At 32.3% G+C, this 25,879-nt stretch overlaps 1 protein-coding gene across 2 annotated transcripts in view; it reads right to left on the reverse strand.

The window, feature by feature from the left end:
- Positions 1-222: 222 nt before the first annotated feature.
- The window catches only part of LOC148613864 (uncharacterized), a 135,317-nt gene continuing 109,660 nt past the window's right edge, over positions 223-25,879 (reverse strand). For both annotated transcript variants that reach the window (XM_088587507.1, XM_088587508.1), the window contains 6 exons: positions 15,023-15,083; positions 8,756-8,866; positions 7,741-7,917; positions 6,266-6,316; positions 5,493-5,696; positions 223-4,514 (listed from right to left, as the gene is read on the reverse strand). In XM_088587507.1, the coding sequence (XP_088443633.1) occupies positions 5,500-5,696; positions 6,266-6,316; positions 7,741-7,917; positions 8,756-8,866; positions 15,023-15,083 (597 nt within the window). In that variant the 3' untranslated portion in view covers positions 223-4,514; positions 5,493-5,499. The remainder of the gene's footprint in view (positions 4,515-5,492; positions 5,697-6,265; positions 6,317-7,740; positions 7,918-8,755; positions 8,867-15,022; positions 15,084-25,879) is intronic.

Raw genomic sequence — 25,879 nt, forward strand, 5'->3', positions numbered from 1 at the left:
AATAGTTCACAAGACATACAATCAGACTAGAGCATAAACACAGCCCAGCAGGTTAAACTCAGACTTCTATCTGATCACTCTGGGTTCTGTCACCTCTACTAAATACAATTACAAACACAATCCTGATAAAATAAGTCCCGAGAGACTCAATAGAGTAATCAAATAGCTTGTCATATCTGACTCGATATACCTATTCAGTGGCTAATTTAGTGAATAAGCAAATCCCATTCTACAATTTTATTAAATGCAATGCTAAGAAATATTCAAATTAAACTGAAGACTTTTTGTAAATAAAACCATTATTATCTAAACTTAGTAAAGTACCAATATCTTACATAGTTTTCAACAGGTGTTGTTAATTGTTCTGTGTTTATGTAACAAAGACAACAAATAATAATAGGAATAATTACAGTTATCTATTCATCATAAGCGAACACAGTACAAAGAAGACTTTAAAATAACTGTTTTCAATTATTACAATATTTCACAAATTAAATCTAATCTAAAATATGAAATGACTTATGTGATACGTGAAAATGGTATATTATAAAACAAAACCTGTTATATTCATGTATGCTGTTTCTGTTTCCGCAATTTGGAATTGCATATTAATAGAAATAATGTAATATTTCTGAAAAAGAACCTTTGTCTCTTCAATATTATCTAAGGCTGTTTAACATCTATACCTTAATATAATCGGGCAAATCTGGAATATATCAAAACATTGACATGATGCTCATCTGTTGAATGGTGACACGAAGGTACTAATTAAGGAAAGCAACAGATGCAATCTATACTTTTTCGCAACTCAGCGTCTATGAAGAAAGAATAGTATCTACATTAGGGGATGCTTTTGTGGAATTATCCACCATTTAAAATCAGAAAAAAATGTAACTATTTCCATAAAGGCGCCCTACTTGACTTAAACAAGTTTCTCCTAATGTCATGTGACAAATTAATACGCATGAGAAGGCTGCTGACTGTTGCCACGTGATCAAACAAGTCGTCATATAGTGCAAACTTCCAAAAGAAAACTATGGATTTTATGTTTATTTTTTATCCTTTCGATTTCAAGTTTCACTACTTTCCGTCGACTACGGTCTGTACCTAAAATTTGATCAAGACTGCTTTTAAGTGCTACTGTAAAAAATGTTATCTGCTTAACAACGAAGCAAGATTTAATGTGATACCTTGGTCAATTTCAGCCATTGTCTCTGCTTTATTGACAAAATAATCAATCTTCTATTCAAAGTATAATTCCTAAACATTGAAACCAACAGAATAAAAAATTACATAATGGAAAGCATCAAACTTTGTATAGCTGCCGAAAGGATGGTACAATGATTTGGGTCTTTATATGTACATAAATGTGAAACAAAGCCTACTACTAACATGCAATGAAACATTAAAATAAAACATTCATTTCTGAAATGATTTTTACAATTGTCTGATGAAATCTACTAACTTCTTTCTACTGCATGAAGTACACTGGTGTTAGAGAAAGTGCACATGACAAAAGCTATATCAAAATGAAGCTTTTTTTATTTTGTTACAATGTTATAGTGCATAATAACAAACCATAATATTTACATCAAAAGGGGTATTATAAAACAATATCAGTCTTTTTTGTCTATTTTTTTACATACCTATAGTATGAAAACAATGTACATGTTGTAATAATAATATAGAAACAATCATTCTGAAGTAGACGAACTTTCTTAAAATGTTCAATTCATCACCTATAGGGTGCACACATTCAATAATCTACCTCCTAACAAAAGTTTAATAAGAATGTAAACATGGGTAAATCACATGACTATATACAAATATGGTTGAAACAATTCTATTCTACATTAACCACCACCTGACCAACCAATACCCCCCCCCCCCACACTAAAGAGAAAGATAATATAGAGTTTAAGAACATAGATTGCTTAAGATTTCATATTTTGCAATAACAATCTGGACTACAAGGCCTTTACTAAAACCATTATCTTTTTTGCAATTTTACAAAAGCAATGTTATGATTTCTGTATTGAAAATTTCAAAATAAAAAAAAAGAATCATTTCAACTTATTTGCCTTAATAACTTTACTTGTTTATAAAGTCAAATGTATATAACCAACACAATTCACTTTTGTATAAAAAAAGACATCTATTCAAATGTACATGGACCACAATACCACTAGGCACATTTCCCAACATATCATTGCATAATAGTGAAATAAACAACCCCATCTCACCTGAAGAATTGATATTAAATACTACTTTCATATTCCCTTCATCTTCACTGTTAGTAGTAGAACCATGATGAAAATGCTACAGCCAAGCTACAGTCTCAAGTAATAAAACAAAGCATTGGAATTGGATAAAGACATCATGTAAATGACTTTGATACCATCATTTAAGTAAGAACATGACATAAAGTTACACACACATGTCCATGCTATGTATTACCCTACTTGCTTTAAACAGAAAAAAAATGCAACATATGTTTTCACGTTTCAAAAAAATTTGAAACACATGTTTAAGACTGGTATGGAAATATATCGACTTTTGCCCAATTAAACTAAAAAAAATGCATATTTTGTCTCCATTCAAATGAACACATTAATGACTGGAATCATCTGGGAATCATTTGTTTATCTTTTTTTTAATATGTAAAACATATGAAAAGCATGTGTATCCTTAACATATGAAAAAGACGATAAAAATGTTTTTCAAGTGTTTCAGAAACTGTTGCAATTTTTCCTGTAAATAACTTTGATACCATCATGCAAAAAAGGACCTTTGTCTCTTTAATATTATACACGATCTACATCTTGAAATAATCAGGCAAATCTAGAATATATCAAAATTTGACATGATGCTCATCTGTTGAATGGTGACACGAAGGTACTAATTAAGGAAAGCAACAGATGCAATCTATACTTTTTCGCAACAAGTGTTACTATTTGGGGTGGAATATTTTTTTGAGTTTACTGTCACTTATGTCACATAAACATTTCACCATACAAATATTTTTTCACAATATCAATATGACCTCCTAACATGAACAATAAGCTATTATCTGCAATTCCAGTGTACTCAAATTATTTATATATATACAGATGATATCTTTCTTATACTACACACTTAGCCTGCATCAAAATATATTTCATCAAAAATCTGAACTTCTTTTAACACTCTTAATACTATAATGACTTCATAAAGTAAATAATGGCTATATAACTTGTGCTGAAATGTGTTGAAATTCATTCTTTACCTGTTTATGTACTTCCCGGTTATTTTCAGAAATTATAGATTACAGGCACAACAACTCCTCACTTCAACATTTAAACATGAAGGAATAACTGTACACTTGTTTTAGTATGTGAAAATGCATATGAAAACAAGGATTGGGTCTGATTTTAGAATTAATATTTAAAGTATCAGATCTGGAATAGCAAATAACATGAAAGTACATATAACTCACATTGTTTTTTGTTGCTGAGCAAATGGGAAAATTTACCACTATCAATGACAGAAAGTATAGAATCATGAAAGTTCAAACAACAAAATTAAATGAAAAAACGCATAATATAACAACTAATTAATGTCTAATTACTCTGACTAAACTGATCTTGGATTGGTTTTATAAAAAAAATCTCAAAATTTAGATTTTCCAAAAATCCTTTAGTTTTCTTCAAATCTTTAATTCAAGAGTTCTGATTAAACTAAATGTGAGTTGACCTGCATGACTATTATCAATAATAGTCATCAATTCTTCAAACTCATCTATAAAACCAGTGATTGCTACCTTTTTATCTCACATTAATGTTTATCGGAAATGATTTGATTCGTTTCACATTTGATAAAACCAGAAAATGAAACAAATCAACACAACATCAAGAATAGTAGAATATATAAATTTGAAATAATAGTCTCTCAAAAATACAAGGAGAAACCTAAAAGTAAAAATTCAGCATTTATTGTTAAATCAATCAAATCAAAATAAACATATATATCAGTCTTCATAAAAATCAGACGGGAAGTAATTCATGCTTGTTTAAAACCCACCAAATTAACTTTTACTTCCTATTCAAAATCAGATACAGACCTCTAATAACCAGACTTTAGATAGTTTTTCATTTGGGTGTTGCCCTTTTCAGATAAAAATTACATAGATTGAATGTGAAATTTTAGCTCTTCATTAGAGTTATCTTTCTTGATTCAATTTTATTTGGTTGGCTTTAGTGCAGATGAATGTGAGGTTTTCTCGAAAAAGATCTAAATACAGAAAAGACTCTTGTTCAGTAAAAAAAAAAGTATCTGAAGACTGAAAAAGTATTATTTATTTGGTAGGTTTTTTACGTCACAAATTCTGAGTAATAATTGGTAGAGACAAATATATAATTAATTTCAACATAGTTGAAAGTAAATGATGGAAAAAATCTTTCACAATTCCATTTTCTTAGAAAGGCGCTGGATCATCTTCTTTGGGAAGCTAAGTTACCTCATTTCAAATAGAACATCTGAAAAAATTCATTTTAAGATTTTCAGTAAATCCTAAAAAAGGTACATACATATATGCTGTATTAATTAACAGCAGGAGCTAAATTATACATAAATATATATATACAAAATTAAACAAAATGGAGATAATGTGTTGGCAGACACTTGAAACATGGAGTTTCCACTTTCTTCCATATGTTACAAACTTTGTAATATTCTGAATTTTAAAAGACTCTCACAGAAGCATTAAATGGTTACATCTAGTATAGTTCTAATCTAAAATAATGGTATTGCTGATACATAGTAAGTAGGATAGACATTCAATCATATGTTACTACAGTCAATCTGTCTTAATGCCCACCTTAGGTGACACAGGTAAAAAGAGAACTGACAATGTTGGTGACACAGGTAAAAAGAGAACTGACAACATTGGTAACACAGGTAAAACGTGAACTGACAACGTTGGTGACACTGGTAAAAAGAGAACTGACAAAGATGTTGACACAGGTAAAAAGAGAACTGACAACATTGGTGACACAGCTAAAATGATAACTGACAACATTGGTGACACAGGTAAAAAGAGAACTGACAATATTGGTGACACAAGTAAAAAGACAACTGACAATTTTGGTGACACGGGTAAAAACAGAACTGACAACATTGGTGACACAGGTAAAGAAAACTGACAAGATGAATGAACATTTTAAAAAACTGCATTAAATGGAGTATGACAGAATGAAATACATCCTGAATGCAAGTGATTGGTGCCTGAAGGAAACAAAAGCAGAACTGTCAATGTTTTTTTTAATACAAAGAGTAGTTTTAGTCCTATTTTATAAAAATGGGTTATACAATCTTGAACTTTGTGCCATTCGAACATGGATATCGTTGAGAGATTCACAACCAACAGAGCGTAATTTGCCTTCAAACTCTTTAGAAACTACAGTGAAATCGTAGGTGTAAACAGGTCTTCAAACACATATCTTTTAAGAACATACTTTGTGATCATGGGAAAAATGTCTTGATAGTTCCTTTGACGACATGGTGACATGATGGACATTTCCTCATGGCTGGGGCGCAGTCTAGGCAGCATACCAGATGGCCACATGGAAGAAATGCTATTGCCACTGGGTTGTCCTGGCATATCTTGCATGTCAATTTCATCTTGTTGATCAACCACTCATCAAATACTTCGTCCAAGCCTTAAAATATTTTATGTAGTATGTATGCATTGGTAGTACATGTAAGGTTTGAGCTGTTTTGTGGTATGTGTGTGTGTATGTTAATATTGATTATTTAAATTGATAGTGTATCCTTTAAAACCAACTCATCGACTTTAACTGGTGCATAGCCAACTGTGTTTCACTTGATAATATCAATTAATGTGTAAGTTACTATCCCATATCAGTGAATTGTGGGTGTGTTTTTTTTTTCATGAAATATGAGTGTTTGATGCACAAAAGATTGCTTTAACTGCAACAAAGAATGTTAAACACATCGTATTATATGACAAATATCCAAGCACAACAAACCCATCACTAGAAGTATAGACATGACGAATCTTCTGTAGGACATTATCAATTTCCTACTTTTTTTGCATTGCTAGACATTTTGCATGGAAATTAGTTTCAGACATCTTTGACTACAAACCAAATTAAATGATCACATTTGCTAGGCAATTCCTTGATTGCCAACTTAGCTAAAATTATCAACACACAAAATTGTCCGTGTTTACAGAATATGAAAAAACAAAGGAAAAAAAGAAAAATACCTTCAAACTTCTCTGATGGGTCACTAGCAGCTGTGGCACCTTCACCTTGTTCTACAAAGAGAGCAAGAATTTTTACAAGTGACCATTTGGTAAATATTTCATATTCGAGGAAAAAAAACTGAAAAACTTGTGTGTTGTGCACTCAATACAATTACACAACTAGAAAAAAAATTATGTATCCATAGGCAAATTGGCAAATAGCCAAATTAAACAATTGATTTAACCAAAATTTTTTAAAGAAATTGTCCATCACCCTCAGCACACATGTTACATATCAGTCAAATAGGTCTAACTTGGCTTGCAGATATTTAAGCTTTAATTAAGTTTACTAATTAAATGGAGGACTAGACATTGTCAGGCTCTCCCTAGAATTGAAAAAAAAATTGTGCATAAAATCTTGATTTTTCACAAATTTTACCCACAAAATTTTCTTTACTTTTATTTATGCCCCCCCCCCAAACTGAGATCCTGTATCTGCCCCTGATTTCAGCTTTTATACCTGTTAACCTTTGGACACACACATGTAGATTTTTATGTAAAGGCAATTCTTATGTAAAATTTCAGTTATTTTTTTTTAATTTTTCACAGAAAATTTAGTAATTTTAAACAAAAACCTACCACAAACCTAACCTTTTCTTTGGGAGTTCTAGATTTTTAATTGATTTTGTTGGAGTCTTCCCCCTACTGTGAGAGGGTTAACAGGTATGAGCTATTTATAGCTTTGTCATTTATAACATATAGACATGTTAAAAATTTTGCTCATTTCAAGAATCTATTTTATTTTAGAAAGATTTGTGTTGAATCAGTTATTATACTGACCAACTTGTTTCATGTAAAAAGGCATTTATACTAGGACTTTTGTATTGCTTAAACATTCAGCAGAATGCATTGGGTTCCAGGAATGATATATATATATACAGACCTATTTATAGAAAAAAATTGTATTTTTAAACATATAAATTTTTGATGATATAAATAGGGATATTACTTCAATTTATTTTTAGGTATGTCCTTATTCAACTTTTCAAAGAATAATATTTTTGGGATGCTAAGTTGTAATCAAGCACAATTTTTCAACACAAAATTCTATAAAACCATTTGAACCTAAATCAGTCAAGGAGCTTGAAATGTTTTTACCCTTGAATCATCATGAAGTTTTATAAGGCCTGACCCTACAATGGCAAAAGATTCAAAATGTAACTTTATATTCCAAACAAAGTTTTAAAATTCTTAAAGAATCATTTGGAGAAATGTATTTGCTTCTGGAAATCAAAGGACTTAAAAAATTTTCCTTCTGAAAAATCTTTGAATATAGATATTTTTCACTTGCAAAATGTTCTCGCAAGACACCTGTCTTGTTAAAGAAGGTCATGTCCAGTGATCTTATGGTAATTCTATAGAAAACGAGTTAGAACTGATCTCCACTTTATAGTCTGTGTATCATATGTAACTGTAAATGTATGCATATTTCTTACCACCAGAAGCTACCATACTGGATGATTGGGGTACCAGCTGGTTATTAGGAGATGTTGACGAGGTCGGACGAGAGGCTTGTAGACTTGGTCTATTCCTAGTATCTCTTTCTTCCTCAATCTGAAGGATGATCTCATAGATCTCTGTGGCTTGAAGTTCAGCAGAGTTCACTGGTATCCCTACAAATATAAATATAATGGGCGGAAACTGAGATTTTTCTTCTTTCTTAATAAATTCTATATTGAACTATTTCAAGACCAATATCATTCCAAAATAAGTATTTTTAGAATTCTTTACACCCTATATAGAAGAGTTAATAGCTTTCCACTCTCAAAATTGAAACACTTTAAGAACAAAATTATGCCATATACTACTGACATTTTTTTACTTCACCAACAATCTTTACATATTTTTTTGTGCTTTTCATCAGTAAAACAAACATTTGGACTGATAAATGAGTAAGTGTGGCTCATAGATAAGTCTTCAAAACGGACTTTGTTCTTTTAAATCTGTTATGTCAGCCAATTTATTTTTTTAAATTGCTGCTGTCATCAACACAACAGCATCATAAGGTATAAATTTTATGTGAATCTGTTGATAGATGTTTTTATGTCTGTTGACTGATTGATTGCTGATGGATTGATAACCGATGACCGGTGACAGATCTGATCGCAGTTGTAATTAAAATAAAAGTATAAATTGAAGTTAAAATCTATTGCATTGAGTAAATATGTCTACAAATTGACAAAGAAGACATAGGAAACCATAAAATATATTGACCGCTCAGTGGTCACGTGATGCGATCACCGGTTTAATGATTGGTTTGACGGATCGATGACTGATCACAAGTTTTCTTGCATGGATTGGTTCAGGTACTGTTAGGTACCCCTATTTAATAGCTATACAAAGAATATAATATTGATAACACATTTAATTCCTGTGGACAAAACTTCCAGTTTTTCCTTTTCTACAGTCACAATAACTTAAAAAAATTAACACTTCCTACAGTATACATACCAGGGCGTCTTCTATTTTGCCATTTTTCAATAGCTTCTCTTATAACATTATCATCTTTGCCCATTTCTCTGAGAGTTTGTACACACACTGAGGACATTATATCAGATGAACCTACAATAAATTAAAATAAATTAATTTGAGATAAATACTGTAATCTGATTGGTAAAAATAATTTTGTTAAATCTCAATGGATAAAAAAATATTGACACGCCCCTATTCAGTTAAATTCAGAGCAACTTTTCTCATGTTTAAAGATAAAAATATGTTTAAAATTAATTTATAAGAATTGGCTATGATAAAAATTTTGTCTATTGAAAAATAACAAATTTTCCATGAGCATATTTTTTTTTATTACACTTCGTGCAATAAACAATATGCACATGGAAAATTTATGTTATTTTTCAATAGACAAAATTTTCATTATTGCCAATTCTTAAATATATATGTAAACAAGGCAAAGCTTGAAAAAAAAACAAAAAATACCCCAGAAAAGTCCAATTCTAAAAAGTTAAAGACTTTCTGCCTGATTCTAACAAACACTTACATTAAAATGATTCAATTGAATTATCATTAAGACAGAAATAATTCATATGAATTTGAAGAAAATATTTATTTCTTCCCCCTTTTTGATCCTTAATTTCTAAAGGATTAAGAAGAATAACCCTTTTAATGCATCAAATCCTTCCTTATGTGGTATGGAATCTTTTCATAGATTTTATCAAGATCTTTATCCAGCTTCTACTCAAGTTGTCCCAAAATATGCCTCACAGAGTGATAATAGTAAAATAACTACAATGTCTAGTACACTGCAGATCCAGTCAAAACCTGAACAATTGAGGCAAGTATTGATAGTACACTATTTAGCATCAGAATTTTACCAGAATTGAAGAAGTCCATCTTGGCTATAAATTCCAAAATGGTTCAAGTCACTACCTTCCCTTGAGGGTTTGGAACCTTGTGGTACAATTTCAAAGAGATCAATTTACTCATTGTCAAGTTAAATTGTGAAGCCATCAGGAAAATGTCTATTTCCCTTTTTGGACCTTTACTCCTTCATGGTTCAAATTCAAACAAAAAATATCAATCCAAGACTATCCAATATGGTATAGAATATTGTCAACAAATATCATGGACATCCATATGCTTTTACAGGAGTATTATAGTTTAATTCTATGAAATGTTTGTTTGCCCCCCTCCCCCCATTCAAAAACAGTTGGGGTCATGTCACAACATACAAATTTGGCACGAATTGGAAAATAAAAAAGGCTCAATGAAGCCTTGTGTAATACCCTGATTCTTAGCTCCACCCGTAAATTGTTTATATTTCAAGTTAATATACTTTCATGGTCTATGTACCATGTCATATGGTCATATAACAATATCATATTCTAAGATGAAAAGCAACAACTAAGGGACGATGGGTGGAAATATGGTAAAGTTTAACATCGTTGTCTTGTTCAGATTTGGACATTAAAATTACAAGATGACATCAAAATAAAATTTGAAATCTTGAAGAAAAAAAGATAAAAAAGGGGAAAGAGGAGGGAGGGAGTTATGATTAAATTTTTCCAAATTTGGCCATACCTAGATTAGTCTGTATTTCAAAATTCAATTTCAAAATTTACTAGCCTTATCGTGTTGTGATTCCCCCATTCAAAGTTGATACTGAAGTGTAATAAAAATTATTTACAACAGATGGCTTATAACATGATGCAAGGGTATTCCAATATAAATATTTCTCTCTTTTGAAAAATGTGTGAGACGTTTTAACCACCGAGCGGTGATTGGATTTCTGCAAGTTTTCCCACCATTTTTCATTTCCCAGTTTTCTACAGTCTGAGATTTTATTGGAGAAACAGATTTTCCTCCAATGCTCTTGGGTATAAGGAGATTTCTCCACTCTCGATAGTTAAATTTTAGATTTAACCCACTCACTAAAGCTTGTGGGTTGATATATTAAATTTAACTAGTTTAGTGGAGAAATCTTGTATCTATATATATAAACGTCTCAGAATGTGACGACTCTACTCACTACACTGTTCCATCGGATCAAATTGATACAGGGAAGATAAAGTAAACGTATAGAAAGGTCTGAAAAATTCCCAACGATGTTAGAACTGTTAAACAATTGAAAGGTCTTTCCCTTGAAAACTATTTCTTCGAAATATTCACGTAAAGACATTTGGTTTGATACATAACATGCTATCTTCTACAAAAGTTTGTTGTCTTTTGCAGTTGGTAACCTAGTCAAATGTAATTGTTGATATTTCCAATATTATTTTTGTAATATAAACTTGACTACCTTTCATTTGATATACAACAACCCTACTTTCATTGATCTTTAGAAATTTGCACTTCTATATAAAAAACTTTAGTTTTGCACTCATTGACCTTATCCGACTCATTTTATCGGCACAAACCATCGATATTTTGGATGTACGCTTTGATATGCAACAATATTACGGTATTAGAACTTTATTCTTTTGCACTTAACGACCCTACTCTACATGTATTACTTATCATGGTTGAAACTCTAATTTTTTAAATGTACTCATTTCGACCTTCAAAATGATATATCATATGACCCCCTTCGATGAAGCTGAAAAAAATGATGCAATATCAAATCTATAAATAGGTATTGATGAAATATATAAAACCATTGGAAAATATGAAAATTTTTAGTTGTTGTAGTATCGTTGATTTTTTATATTGATCCTTGGTATTGTGTCAAACAGTTATACATGAGCAGATCTTTCATTTTGTGTACTGATCATTTGTGTGTCTATGTGGATTTTAAAATATATAACCCACTCTGAAAAACTAAAAAAAAGCTGAAAAAAATGATGCAATATCAATTCTATAAATAGGTATTGATGAAATATATAAAACCATTGGAAAATATGAAAATTTTTAGTTGTTGTAGTATCGTTGATTTTTTATATTGGTCCTTGGTATTGTGTCAAACAGTATCGTTGATTTTTTATATTGGTCCTTGGTATTGTGTCAAACAGTTATACATGAGCAGATCTTTCATTTTGTGTACTGATCATTTGTGTGTCTATGTGGATTTTAAAATATATAACCCACTCTGAAAAACTAAAATTTCAATAGATCCAAAACAAGACATCTCAAATCTGAAAACAGTATGATAATCTACAGAACATATGCAACAAAATTACAATTCAAGAGCTCATTTTGAGCGCAATGATTTTTAAAATAGGATGCAATAACAAACTCCAGAACCGGAAGTTGTAGAGACATGAAACTACCACCATACATCATAGAATTACCTGACCTTGATAAATCTAACAAGGTCAGGTCATACAAATATGTCAATGTCAAAACGGATTCTGCAAAACATTAAAATTGTCATAACTTTTGAAAAGACGGTCTGACAGTTTTAAATATTGTCTCAAAATGTAGGGCTAATCGAGAGGGTCATTTCATATGATGTATGCACTTATCTCTTATCGTTTTCTTAATATCAAGGCCTGTAGTTTGCAGTGAGAAAGCTTTCTAGCACTCTATGACCTTTGACCTTGGATGCAAATGAAAGGTCACATGGACGAAAGGTCATTGATGAATGTCCCATGTTTATACAAATTCCAGTTCTCGAAATATAAATTTTAAAACTTAAGTATGATATTTCAAGGGATATAACTCCCGTATAGTTTGATAATAAAATACATGTTTATGTTTATTCATTAGGTTTTATTTCTTGTGCAGTGAAACAGTATTTTGATTGATACTATCTGTTATGGTTTTGAAGATGTGAGCAATTAAAAAGAAATTGTTTTAAGGGGACATAACTCTTAAAGATGATAATGAAATCCTTAGGTCTCACTAACCACTTCTGGGTCAAATGGCCACCCCCCTATGTAGTACCAAAAACACACTGAACCTAGACATGTGCATTGTAAGTGCATTATTTGTGTGTATTATGATTATAAGTAGTCAAAATAAAGCTGAGAATGTGTACTTTAAAATCATATATGTAATTAACTACGAAAGTGTATGAATATTGTTTACATGTGTGAGTAATTTGCCTCCATGCTGTCAGTTAGCAGAACAGGTAAAAATGTAGATTTTCAGTATTATTTATTCAAGTAAATTTTGTGAAGAATTTCTGCTATCATCGTACCATTAACATAATGATTTTGGAAGCCTTATTTTCCAAGCTTCGCAACGGTATGCAGTTTTAAGATGTCATTTGTCCTGGGAATTCACAGTGAGACTTTGAAAATTACTTTTTTAACATGTAAAGTAATGGAAACGTTAGAAGTGGTTAGAGAGACCTTAGCAGGGTCATCTAATAGAACATAATGGCATCTACATGCTCACCAAGTATGATAATGATATCCTTAAAAATGAGTTCATGGGACCATGTTGACCATGTTGATAAGACCCTAATAAGGGGGAGACAACTTCAACAATGGATGATGAAATTCTTCATGGGGTTATCCTGTTAAAGTCCGAAATGAGATCTATTGATGGTCCAAATTTGGTAATGATATCTTGAAAGATGATGAAACAGAGTCGTGTCAAAGTAAATGTTGGAAAACTAGCACTCTGTGACATTTTACCTTGGATGTAAATGAATGGTAACATGGACCAAAGAACATTGATGAAGGTCCAATGTCTCTACAACTTGCAGTTCTTGAAAATATAAATTTTTAAAACTTTTGTATGATATTTCAAGGGAAATAACTCCCACATGGTTTGATAACAAAATTAAAATTCATGTTTATAAATTTAGCCGTCCGCTTATGTACATGAAACCGTTTCCAGATTTATTCTATTTATTATGGTTTTTAAGATATGAGGAATTGAAAGAAATTGTTTTATAGGAGCATAACTCTTAAAGATGATAATGAAATCTTTAGCAGGGTCATTTCCTAATAGAACATGATGACATCTATATGTTCACAAAATATTCTCATGATATCCTGAAAAATGAGTTCGGGGGACCATGTTGAAAAAAAAAACCACCAATAAAACGGCGATAACTTCTGCAATGGATGGTGGAATTCTTCATAGGGTCATCTTATAAAAGCCACTAAAGAGCTCTATTGACGGTCCAAATTTGGTAATGATGTCTTGAAAGATGAATAGGGGAGACCATGTTCGAGAAAATTTTGCAAATGATGAAAGAATAAAAAACTAGATAACCTTAATACAGCTATATCATAACTCATAATTGTAAAAAGCACTTTGTCAGATGTGTTACTGTGTCTGTAAGACACAAATGATGCCCCCCCCCATCCCAGCATGTGGTTTTAATAAAAACTCAGCACAGCTGAACGAAACTTAAACTCAATCTGTAACAAATCATAAAAGACTCACATACCAAAAACCAGTTAAATATATTCAAGCATTTACAAAAAAAAGCGAAAAACTATTATTTCAATACAATTTTTAAAAAGCAGGACCGATTACTTTGGTAAAACTCAGCGTAGAAGAATGAAACTTATACTCTATATGTAACTAATCATGACAGACTCACATACCAAAAAGCTGTTCAGTATCTTCAAGGGTTTACAAAAAAAGTGCGGAAAACTGTTATTTCCAGGGAATTTTTTAAGTCCAGGGCCCATAATTTTGGTAAAACTCAGCGTAGCGGAATGAAACTTTAACTCGATCTGTAACTAATCATGAAAGAATTACATACAAAAAATCAGTTCAATATCTTCAAGGATTTTCAAAAAAAGTGTGGAAAACTTATGGGACGGACAGAATTACGGACGGACGGACAGGGGTAAAACAATATGCCCCCAACTTATCGTTGCGGGGGCATAAAAAACATTAGAAAAACAGTAAAGACTTTCCCTGGGAAAACCCTTAGTAAGAATCAAGAAAGATTAATACATTGTGCTATATGACAAAATATGGTTCCATTATGCCAGTGTATTTCATCAAAGTCAAGTACAACCATTTGTTCTAAGATCAGACATCACACATAGGTGAAAATATGTTACTATGAAAGGACTATTTACATATATCCACTAAATTACTGACCAATTCTAATGTTGCTTTTTTTGTGGGAGTTCATATTGCTTATGTCTTAATTTTTTGTGCAAATTGTTTTCCTTGTCCTCATTTTTATTTCGTAATATATTTTACTCAGTTTGTTACATTTGGTATAATCAGGGCATGTTCTTGGAATTTTTTAACATATTTAAATAATAAATTACCCACTGACTGCTGACACTTTTATACTGACTGGAAGATATTTGTCATAATTCAGACATAGGTATTTAAGTTACCTACCTGCTCCTCGGTCAAGAACAGAAAGTTGTCTTGGTAACACTAACGGTCTGTTGGCAGCCTCCTTAAAAACAAATGGAGAGGATTGATTTTGTGACCGTAACTTTAACAGTACATGGCATTTTCACACAACAAAAACTTCAACAGGGTATTGTCAATTGGTTGAATTACATACTACACACTAGAAATATTGTAAGGATAAATTTTCCCTGTATCCACTATTGAGAAATCATAATTAACCAAGATTGTTGTTTTTTAATTATAAACTAAAATCAAATTAATCATTTCCTTTTTTGGAGACAGGAAACCAGTCCAATCTCAGTTCTACAATTGTTGGTTTCCAAAGATGGTATATCAATTCTTCAAGTGGTGGTTTCCACAGATGACATATCCTAACTATTGATAAACAAATAAAAGACCAAAAAAAAATTACTTGATATATGAAAAGTCATTTATGTGATAACAACTAAGAAAATGCAAAGCAATTTGTAAACTTACTTTCAGAATTTTAAGAGCTCAATAGCACTATCAAGCTTAAAACACCTATTAAAAATTCTATTTATTCATGGTGAACAGGAAATGTGTTTTTCCTTGTGATCTACAGTCAAAATATATAGTAATAGGATACAAATATATGTCCTTTCACAAATTTTATCTTTGTCTATTTCATCTCAAGTGCAGCTGGGTCATGGGTTCAATCCTTAAGGATTTTTGAAATGGTACTGAATCTTTCTTCACTAAGCACAGACCATTTAGGGAAAAGAGTGAAGACAGGTTGGTTTAGAGTTGCAACAAATGTGCCAAAGTGAGGTGACATCCCTTCAGGTGGATCGTTCCTTACATGTTCTGACATAATGAGTTGCAGTGTTTATAAACCAGAGGCTCCGAAGAGCCTGAATTGCTCTCCTGGTTAAAGTTTGTCTTTCAAGGGTAATAAATTTAACAAGGAGATGTCCAACAATTCTGACTCAAGGAGACTTTGGTAGGACTTATCATAAGGACCGTTTCATCAAATGAAGTTTCTTTCTATCTATTACAGGTTTCAAGATATTTTCTGAAAACTAAAAAAAAAAAAAAAAAAATCATCTTTCAAGAGCAATAACTCTAACAAGGAGGTGCCTGATAACTTGGATCCCTGAAGACTTTTGAAGGCCTTGTAATAAGGATCATTCCAGCAATTGAAAGCGTTTGGCTAAACCTATTGGTTTTGATATATATGCGAAAAACTACTGTCTGACCCTGAGTTATATGAAAAAGTAGTAATGGTCAGACACTTATTCCAACCAATACTGTTAAAGTACTTTAATCCTTGGATACCAATTTTAATGGAAGGGAAGATACACAAGTTAGGAATTCTTGAATTCATGGTTCTGAGGGTTTCAATAAACACATCAATGGGAACCTCCTTTTCATTGGGAACCAAATTTCATGGTCTAGCTCACCCCTCGACAGTAGTACTTTTACAGTACTTTGTTCTCATACAAGAATATCAGTTACATTAATAACTCAGAGTGAAGTGTATTAGAGACTTTAAAATCTTTGACAAAAAGATGGAAGAAATAAAATATATACATATGTACTCATAAAAATTATTTTAGTTGCAAACCAAGTGCCAGTTTCAAGGATTATCTTGGTATTCTGGGGAACATTTTGTCATTATCTCGGGGTTTGGAGAGAAGCAGAAAAATGAATCACAATAGTACTTCGTCCCACAAGATTCCAAAAGGAATGTCCTGGGTATATACTGGTCAATGTGAGTGGTCCCTTATATCCAAATGTATTTTCTTTGAGAGAACATTATAAAGATAAATAGGGTGTATTTCCTGATTACTGATGGTAATCATATAATCTATGAAAATATCCTTGACCTCACTCAAGTGTACCATTCTATTTTGTCTATTTCCTAGACATAAAATGAGACACTTTTAAACTGGAAGTAAAGGTGACTCAGTTGTTGTACATGCAGTGCTTTAAAAATCTCTTTTGTACAACTACATTTTTTTAAAACAATAATCAAGACAACATCATTTTGAAGGTAAAACTAGACATACTGTGAACAAGATCATACCCCCCACAGCTTCAACTGGGCTTAAATGTAAATGTTTGTAGGATTATCCCCTTTTGGCATCATCAAACAATAATTATATTTCTTCAAGTTACCCATGAGTGTCCGGGTGTCAAAACAATAGGCCCGCAGCAGCACTAAGCTTGTCGTAAAAGGTGACTAAATAGCACTCAGAACCCTAGCCAGGGGCTAGGGCGCTCTGCCCACAGAGCAACTGGGCTGTGTGCCCCAAGTGGTGGAATGGGGTAACCCTGGCGTGTTACATGCAGGGTTGTCAGGCTATAATACTAAAAACCTGACCACAAATCAGTGGTGCAACTTGTTGGGAAAGATGGCACGTTCCTAGCATGTTAAAGAACCCTGCTGTGCTATCCAATAGGAGTAGGAATCTTTGCGTTCCACCACAGGAGGCTAAATTGCCTGACCCTTTCCATACCTACCTTTTTCCAGTGGAAATCCAATTTTTTTTACCCTATTATCCTTGCTTCCAATCTATTTTTCATTTCATCATCATAATTTCATATTCATTTTATCATCCATTTCATGTTCAATGCCTGAATATAGCTGAAATATTGCTGCTCGGGTGTTAGACCCCAACAATCAATTAATCATATATCTTCCAGCACATTTATATATCATACCCAACCTTCCTATAAAATTACATCAAAATCCCTTAAGCAGTTTAAGAGGAGTTATGATTACAAGATTTTAACATATATAACCCTCAAATTGGAACATCTCCCTTTAAAGTTCTCCTACAGTTATTATATTCCTTCATGCAAATCTACATATGATATCCAACATTCCTACACAATTTCATTAAAATCACTTGAGCAGTTCAAGAGGAGTTGCTCTTACAAGAAATGTAGACAGACGTACAGACAGACAGGGTGATTCCTGTGTACCCCCAAAACTGTGTTTGCAGGTGGTATAAAAAGGCAAAATCTGACACAGATTTCAGAATAATTTAACTTAGTAAAAATGTTAAAATATAAAAAATAAAAAATTTAAGGTAGAACACAAGTGTAAATTACAGTAAAACCTGTATAAACCAAACCCTTAATAGTAAAAAACCTGTCTAATCCACACACTTTTATGTCCTTTTATACCAATTCAAATGTGTTTTGAACCTTAGTAAACCAAACACCTCTCTGAACCAAACACAAGTCCAACTCTCTAACTCCAAGAGGCCTTATATAGATTAAAAAGGTCTGAGGTTTGTCTGTATTTAGCAAGGTTTTGTTCGACAATGATGCATGCAAATCAAACTACATCAAAGAAATCCACAACTGACATCAATAAAGACATTTATAGACCAGACATACAAATAAGTATGACCTTGGACAACTGTCAAGTTGCCACTGACAAAAATATGCACCCTACATTAAAGACCATATATATCCATATTTGGTCATTTAAGTGACACGTGTATATCCTTGTACCTTCCTGATTGGACTATTCATGTCAGGTGATATATTACACTCGTGTTTTGTTTTGGTTTGTTTGTTTGTTGGGGTTTTAACGTCCGAGCAGCAATATTTCAGCTATATTCAGACGATGAACATGAAATTGATGATAAAATGAAAATGAAATGATGATGAAGTGAAAAGGGATGGGACACAAGGACAATAGGGTCGACAAATTTTGATTGCCACTGGAAATTGGGAGAGATGGTTAGGGTCGGGCAATTTAGCCTCCTGTGGCGGAGCCCTATGGTTCCTACTCAAGGGAGAATACCACAGTAGGGTTCTTTAACGTGCGAGGAACGTGGCATCTTTCCCAACATGGTGCATCACTATGGTTTGCGGTCAGGTTTTCCGTATTATAGCCTGACAACCCCAGCATGTAACACACCAGGGGTACCCCATTCCACCACCTGGGGGCACACATCCCAGTTGCTCTGTGGGCACAGCACCCTAGCCCCCGGCTACGGTTCTGAGCACTATTTAGTCGCCTTTTACAACAAGCTTAGCGCTGCTGCAGGCCTATTCTTTTAACATCCGGACCTGCACGGGGCTGTTTTGTTTTGTTTTGTTTTGGAAATTCAACTGAAAATGTGAGTAATTCATTACCCATGCAAATCAAACTAGGTCAAAGAAAACCACAACTGACATCAATAAAAACATATATAGACCAGACATACAAATAAGTATGACCTTGGACAACTGTCAGATTGCCACTGACAAAAATACGCACCCTACATTACAGACCATATATATCCATATTTGGTCATTTAAATGATATGTGTATATCCTTGTACCTTCCTGATTGGACTATTCATGTCAGGCAATATATTACACTCGTGTTTTGTTTTGGAAATTCAACAGAAAATATGAGTAATTCATTAACCATGGAAACGATCAGATTAAAGATCCAAAATTGTGAAATTTGATCTTGGTTCCTTTTTAAATTTTGGATGAAATTACCACTTACTGTTGCAATCTTTGCACTAAAGACTAAATATTAATTATTAAATAAAACGTGGAAACTCCATTTTATGATTGTTTTTGTGACATTTAACAAGAAATTATCATTGTTGCCTTAACCACATGTTTATCCTATCCTATCAATGGGCCATCTTCATGACAAAAGTTGAAGGCAGTCATTTAATAGCATTTTAATTATACAAAGATTAAGATACAAAGAAGGCATATCAGTGATAGATCCAGGAACTCCAAAAAGGACAGTGGGCGGGGACTCAAAGGGAGAAGGGGCTCAAGCTATTTTCTGCTTTTACTGAACAAACAATCATTTTTTTCAAGCATTGTGTTATCCCTAGGATATGCCTATGCATATAAGATCTAATTAAAGGCATTAAATTTACATACTTTAATTACCATACCACATTAACTGATCTACTATCTCTGTATCTGAAGTGAGCCAGTATAACTTTCAATGATTTTTTTTATTGAAATGCCATTGGGATCAAATGAAGTCACTTTATGAAACATTCAATAAGTGTTTACCAACAACAATTAGTACTATAAACCAATTGAAGCTGTCATACCAACAACTTAAAAACTACACTAATGCCTAAGAATTAAACCTTCAATCATTCTTGGCACATTAGCCTATTTATCATATGCAATCTTCCACTCGTTGCAAGAATTCTTTGGAAAAAAAAAAAATTTTCTCATATCTTTACTGCCACTTGTGTTATCACAATTTGGTTGCTGCAGGCACGAGACCGCAATTAATTTTCTAGTGCATTTCAATATACACATTTGAGCAGATTAAAAAAATTCCACCGGCGCAAACTGAATAAAACTTCTCTGGCCTAAAGATATGTACAAACAGGATTTTATATATAAATTGTAGAAAATTTTACCATCATTTTCTGAAATTAATACATATAATTCGGAGATGGGGTAAACATGACAAATGAACTGAGTTAAAAGTCCTAAATTTTAACCTTCTTCCACTGAACCAAATCACAACTTTTAGTCAGAATTGATGAATGAAAAAAAAATCCCATGTAATTCTAACCTATTTTCTACCAATTAGAGGCAAAACTTCAGCAAATAAGTTTCCAGTAAAAATATGAAAAAATGTGGAAGGTACCTACTACCAAAGTTGGAACTATATTCGGAACTATAACCAAGGGGAATTAATTGTGTTCTCGTACCTGCAGTTGGTTTCTTATTTCAACCTTAACTCTTGATTTAAGTGTTGCACAACACACCAGATGTCAGTACAAAAATTCCTAACCTTTATAAGATATGTTAACAATATATGAATGGCATATAAAACTCTTGAATAATTACTTTCATATTGCACAGAATTCAATAATTAGATTTTTCGGTGATTACCAATTAAACTCCATCTGGAAAAGACACAAATCAAGAGTATGAATTAAAGACTTTGTTGTGAAAACATATTAAAAAGGAGGACTAGATTAGATGAGAAACATGCATATTAATTTGCTTGAAAAAGTTCAATGGTGAAATAACATAATTCACATGTACAATGTAAACATTTCTTCACAGGGAACATTTGATCACTACCATCTACATAATTAATTTCTAAAGGAGAAAAATAAAGTTTTGGCAAAATATTAATGATGAACAATTCACCCTAGTAATCTAAATGGCTACATTAAACCCCCAATGCATTCCTTCAGCTATTTATGAAGTGGCACCTGACTAAGAGAGGCTTTAAATTGGCCCTGGGAAAATATTTTTTTTTACAATATTGCACATATGTATTTAACAGGTTTTAACATTGTGGTAAACAGTGAAAACTGGCTAAACTAAAACTCTTTTAGACTTTAAAATAAAATTGCTTTGGTTTAGATAGATGATTGATTTAACAAGGTTCTAAATCCATTCAAATTGATATAAAGGAAGTTTAAAAAAGTACCTGGTTTTCCATGATTTATTTCTTAAATAATTAACTGATGCACAATGTCTTAATTCAGAGTAATGGTACATGTATATAAACACAGAGATACCTGTCTAAACCAAACCCACTGTGAATTTTCCATCTGACTTGAAAAGATTAATTTGTAAATCATTCCCAGGTTTTGAAAAGTGGGTGACAGTTCATAACCTCTATTTGAAATTGACAAACCTAATTTTAAGATAAAGAGTTTTTGGCCAAATTGGTTAACCACAATCCTAATAAATACCACAAATAAAAATTTATTCTAAACTAAAACCCCAAATAATGATAGTTTGTTTATTACTTGTGGTAGCATTGCTACTAAATCATGAATTGTACCAAAAACATCATTGGAGGTACATACAAATGTTGTAAAATGTTCTTCAAATATTTGTTTCGGGGGAAACAATCTTATTTAGAAAAAGAACTTTTCACTTGAATTAATTTAAATATTTGTTCAGGGGGAATCAATGTACTGTGAAAGTACTATTGTTTGTGGGGTACCAATTTTTGTGGTTTTTGTGGATAGGCCAAAACTAAACGGAGAAACCCATTGATGTGTATACTGAAAACTTCAAAACCAAGATTTTAAGAATCCACGAACTTGTGCGTCTTTCCTAATTCACTAATACTGGTATCCATAAATCAAAGTACCTTCACAGTAAATCATAAACAGAACCTTACTAACTGTCGAACAGAAGAATCAGACTCAATATACATTCCTATTACTGTCTTTTTTGTTTGTTTTTGTTTTTGTTTTTTTAATAATGCTGATTAATGCTGGTGTCTGACAGTGTTGAACAAGGGAAACAGTATGCCACTGCAAAATAAACAGTGGTAAATTTTAATTCTATACTGTATGTTTTCTCAATGATAGGGTCATAAATTTTTTTTTATACTAATGTACTTAAGGCTCATTCATATACCTCTTTTTTTTCAAATTTCATTCAACAAAAATTTCAAGAGTAAGATTTACTACTAATCCTTTTGAAATGTCTTTTTTTAGTGTTTTAATATGCTATCTTCAACATAAAACACATATATTTAAATGGGCCATTTTTTAACACTCTATTTTAATGGTCTTTTTTTAGATTCAATGGGCCTAATTGCAAATGACTACTGACTTTCTGAATCACTGTTGTTGAGCAAATTATAACACAAAATCAATTTGTACATCTACTTAAATTACAAAAAGACTCAATTCCTCAGAATGACACTTGGAAACAATACACAGAACATTAAATTTCCACTACATTATTTTGTAACTAGAAAGTCTGTTTCAACAACAAGATTTAAATTTCTTATTAATTTTTTTTTATAAAATGAAACCTTAAAATTTATAGTACAGGTCTTTCATTATGAGCAGATCCAGGTAATTTTACTCTTCCAAACTACTGAAAGGTACCTCCAGAATTTTAAAATTTCATACATTTTTTATTAAACAAAATAATGAAAAGTATCCCCTACAAAACCAAAGGTAACTGCATTGAAAAAAAATAATGAAACCCCTGTAGTAACAGACACAATTCTTACCTGAAGTCCAATGACAAGTAGACGTGGTATATTGAAGGTGACAGTGGTTCGTTTTGATTCACTACTTTAAGTTATGTCAGGCCTCACAGAGATAGCCCAATGATGCAAATGAAAGATTTTCTTCATGAGCATGACTTAACCATAACAGTTATCATTGGTCAAATTTAGGTCACATGCTTTATAAATTAACCAATGGAGCACTAGAAGTCATTCCTTTCCTGAATAACATAGACTAAATCATTCCATAAACTTTTGTCAAAAGCAGGCCATAATACCGAAAATTTCCAACTTTAGTCATGTAATAGGACCATTTTAACATTCACTGGTTATGCTCAAGAATCTATAGTATCACTGGTAGATATATATTTTTGGTAAAACATCTAAATGTGCAGATTTGCAGTCTCCTTAAGTAAATGGTATGTTATACCCATGCCTTCTTCTTTTTTTCCTGTTGTACTTATGTCACTGTAAAATTTTGCCAATTCATGCCAAAAGTGCATCAGATCATAATTATGCAGTGATTTATAATTTACCAGATTAAATTTATTTCCCTCTACTCCTGAGATTTTATTTGAAAGGAAACAAATTCAAGAGATCTAATCAACTTGACATTCTTCAAGTATAGAGGCCAGGTGCCAACAAAGTATTGATTCTCAAAATAAATAAACAAAAAAAAGAAATACAATGGATCTGTAAAATATGTTTCCATAAAAATGTTGCTGGTATGATAGAAATATATTTTCATTCATTTTGCTATTGTACTGAATTTTAAAGCAAAATATATGTGCAGTTTCCCAAGATCAGCTGACATACTGCATTTACTGACCCATATATAATTTAAATATCTTGATATTATGTAAACTGACCAAAATATCTAATATATTTTATGCCCTAAGGTCACAATGACCTGAAGGGTGTCTAGACAAAGGTAGTTGACTCATTTTGACCAAGAAATAAAAATTATGTCATTAAATCAGGCTGTTGAACCAGAAATAGGAGAGTAAAAACCCATTTCAAATCCAGTTCAATTTTCTCTATAAAGTCTTCGGACTGTAACTTTACTCCCTCATCATATATACATATGATGCCCAACCTTCCTATACAATTTCATCAAAATACTTTGAGTAGAGGAGTTGCACTTACAAGAAATGTGGACAGACAGATGGACAGGTTGATTCCTACATACCCCCCCATCCCAGATATTGCAATATGAATTCTAAAATATTATAAAGTTTATTTTCTCCACATTAGTTTATATTTCCTCTGTCATATATCTCAGTATTTTCTTAAACATTTTAAAAGCTACAAAGCATCAGTTCATATGCAAATACAATGAAGACATAATGTCTGTCTGTCTGTCTGTTCATGTGATATTTCTTGAGTCTTATTGGAGTTTGTGCATTTGTTAAACTTATAATCAGAAGACCAACCATTGAAAAGATATAAAAGCAGAAATATTTTAATATCTGCCTTTCAGACACGGTTTATTCAATTCACGATCTGAAGGATGACTTTACATTGATGATCCAAAATTCTGGAATTGATATGAACCAATCATCTTCCATTTTATCTAACAAAACCACAATCAGATGATTTATGATATTTATCAGTTATCAATCTCTTAGAAATCATTCAATTGCCAGTCATAAATCCATCAAATATGAAATTCATAATTAATTCATTTAGGTCTTTGTTGCAGTTATTTATATGCTGACAAATATATCACTGTGAGACAAGTCATTACATGTTACATTGGTCTTGATGCACTTAAACAGTAATTAAAAGGAATTCTGTCCTGAGCAATTTTTTCGAGGCTATTAATGAATTACTTTGATATAACGTCATCTTCACTAATCTAATCCCATTGTGAGCCAAAAATATGAGGGTAAGACAAATGGAATAACAATGAAATTATGATATCTTAAAACAACCAAAAATGTCAAAATTTACAATTTTTAACTGAGGGAGTTAGAATACAATTAGCTAGTGCCTAGGGGGGTCCAAGGGGACCTGCCCCCCCCCCCCTAAGGTTGGTACAATATTGTTGATTATATAGGAAATCACTGAGCAATGACAAATCAGGGCCCCTTCTCAGGCCAATGAGGAGGAGGGGCCTCCTCTTTTGAGAATCTTTAATTGAGGGAGTTAGAACACAATTAGCAAGTGCCTAGGGGGATCCAAGGGGACCTGCCCCCCCACCCCCCTTAGGTTGGTACAATGTTGTTGATTATATAGGAAATCACTGAGCAATGACAAATCAGGGCCCCTTCTCAGGCCAATGAGGAGGAGGGGCCTCCTCTTTTGAGAATCTATGGAAAAGTGTCTGTATTCATTTAACAGACAGATTTAGAGATCAAGACCAACCATTTGAGACTGAGGAAACATAAATATACTGTATACATAGTATTCAGTGCACATAATACAAGCAAATCAAGCCCAGTAAACCTGATAAAACCCAAATCTACAGGAATTGATCACAAGATTTCAGGCTATTATTTTTCAAATTTAGCATGAAATTAACGTAATTCCCACTCCTTAGTTTTCCTTTCCTCCTTTGTCTAGCTGGGACTTCACTTTTTGTGAGCAAATCAGCTGGCGTTTCAAGAAAAGCAGAGGACCCTTTCCATATCAGTGCAACTAGTCCATGGTCCTTTACTTCTGATTAACTTTGTAGGTATTTTTTTAGTTACTTCATGTTCTTTGTCGTGTGTCTTTTTTTCATGTCTGGTCTTTGTTCCTTGATTACATTCTTTTGATTTCTGGTAGAATCTTGGTTCCCTTGCTTACTCTAAAAACAAAAGGTTGGGGGTTTAGGAGGTTACAAACCCAATCCTAAATCGGTCACTGCCTAAAATAGTTAAGAAACATGTATAAACCCGACT

Source organism: Perna viridis, chromosome 6 (assembly GCF_037379345.1).
Source record: "Perna viridis isolate PV_CMFRI_1.1 ecotype Kerala chromosome 6, ASM3737934v1, whole genome shotgun sequence".
Classification (NCBI taxonomy): Eukaryota; Metazoa; Mollusca; class Bivalvia; order Mytilida; family Mytilidae; genus Perna; species Perna viridis.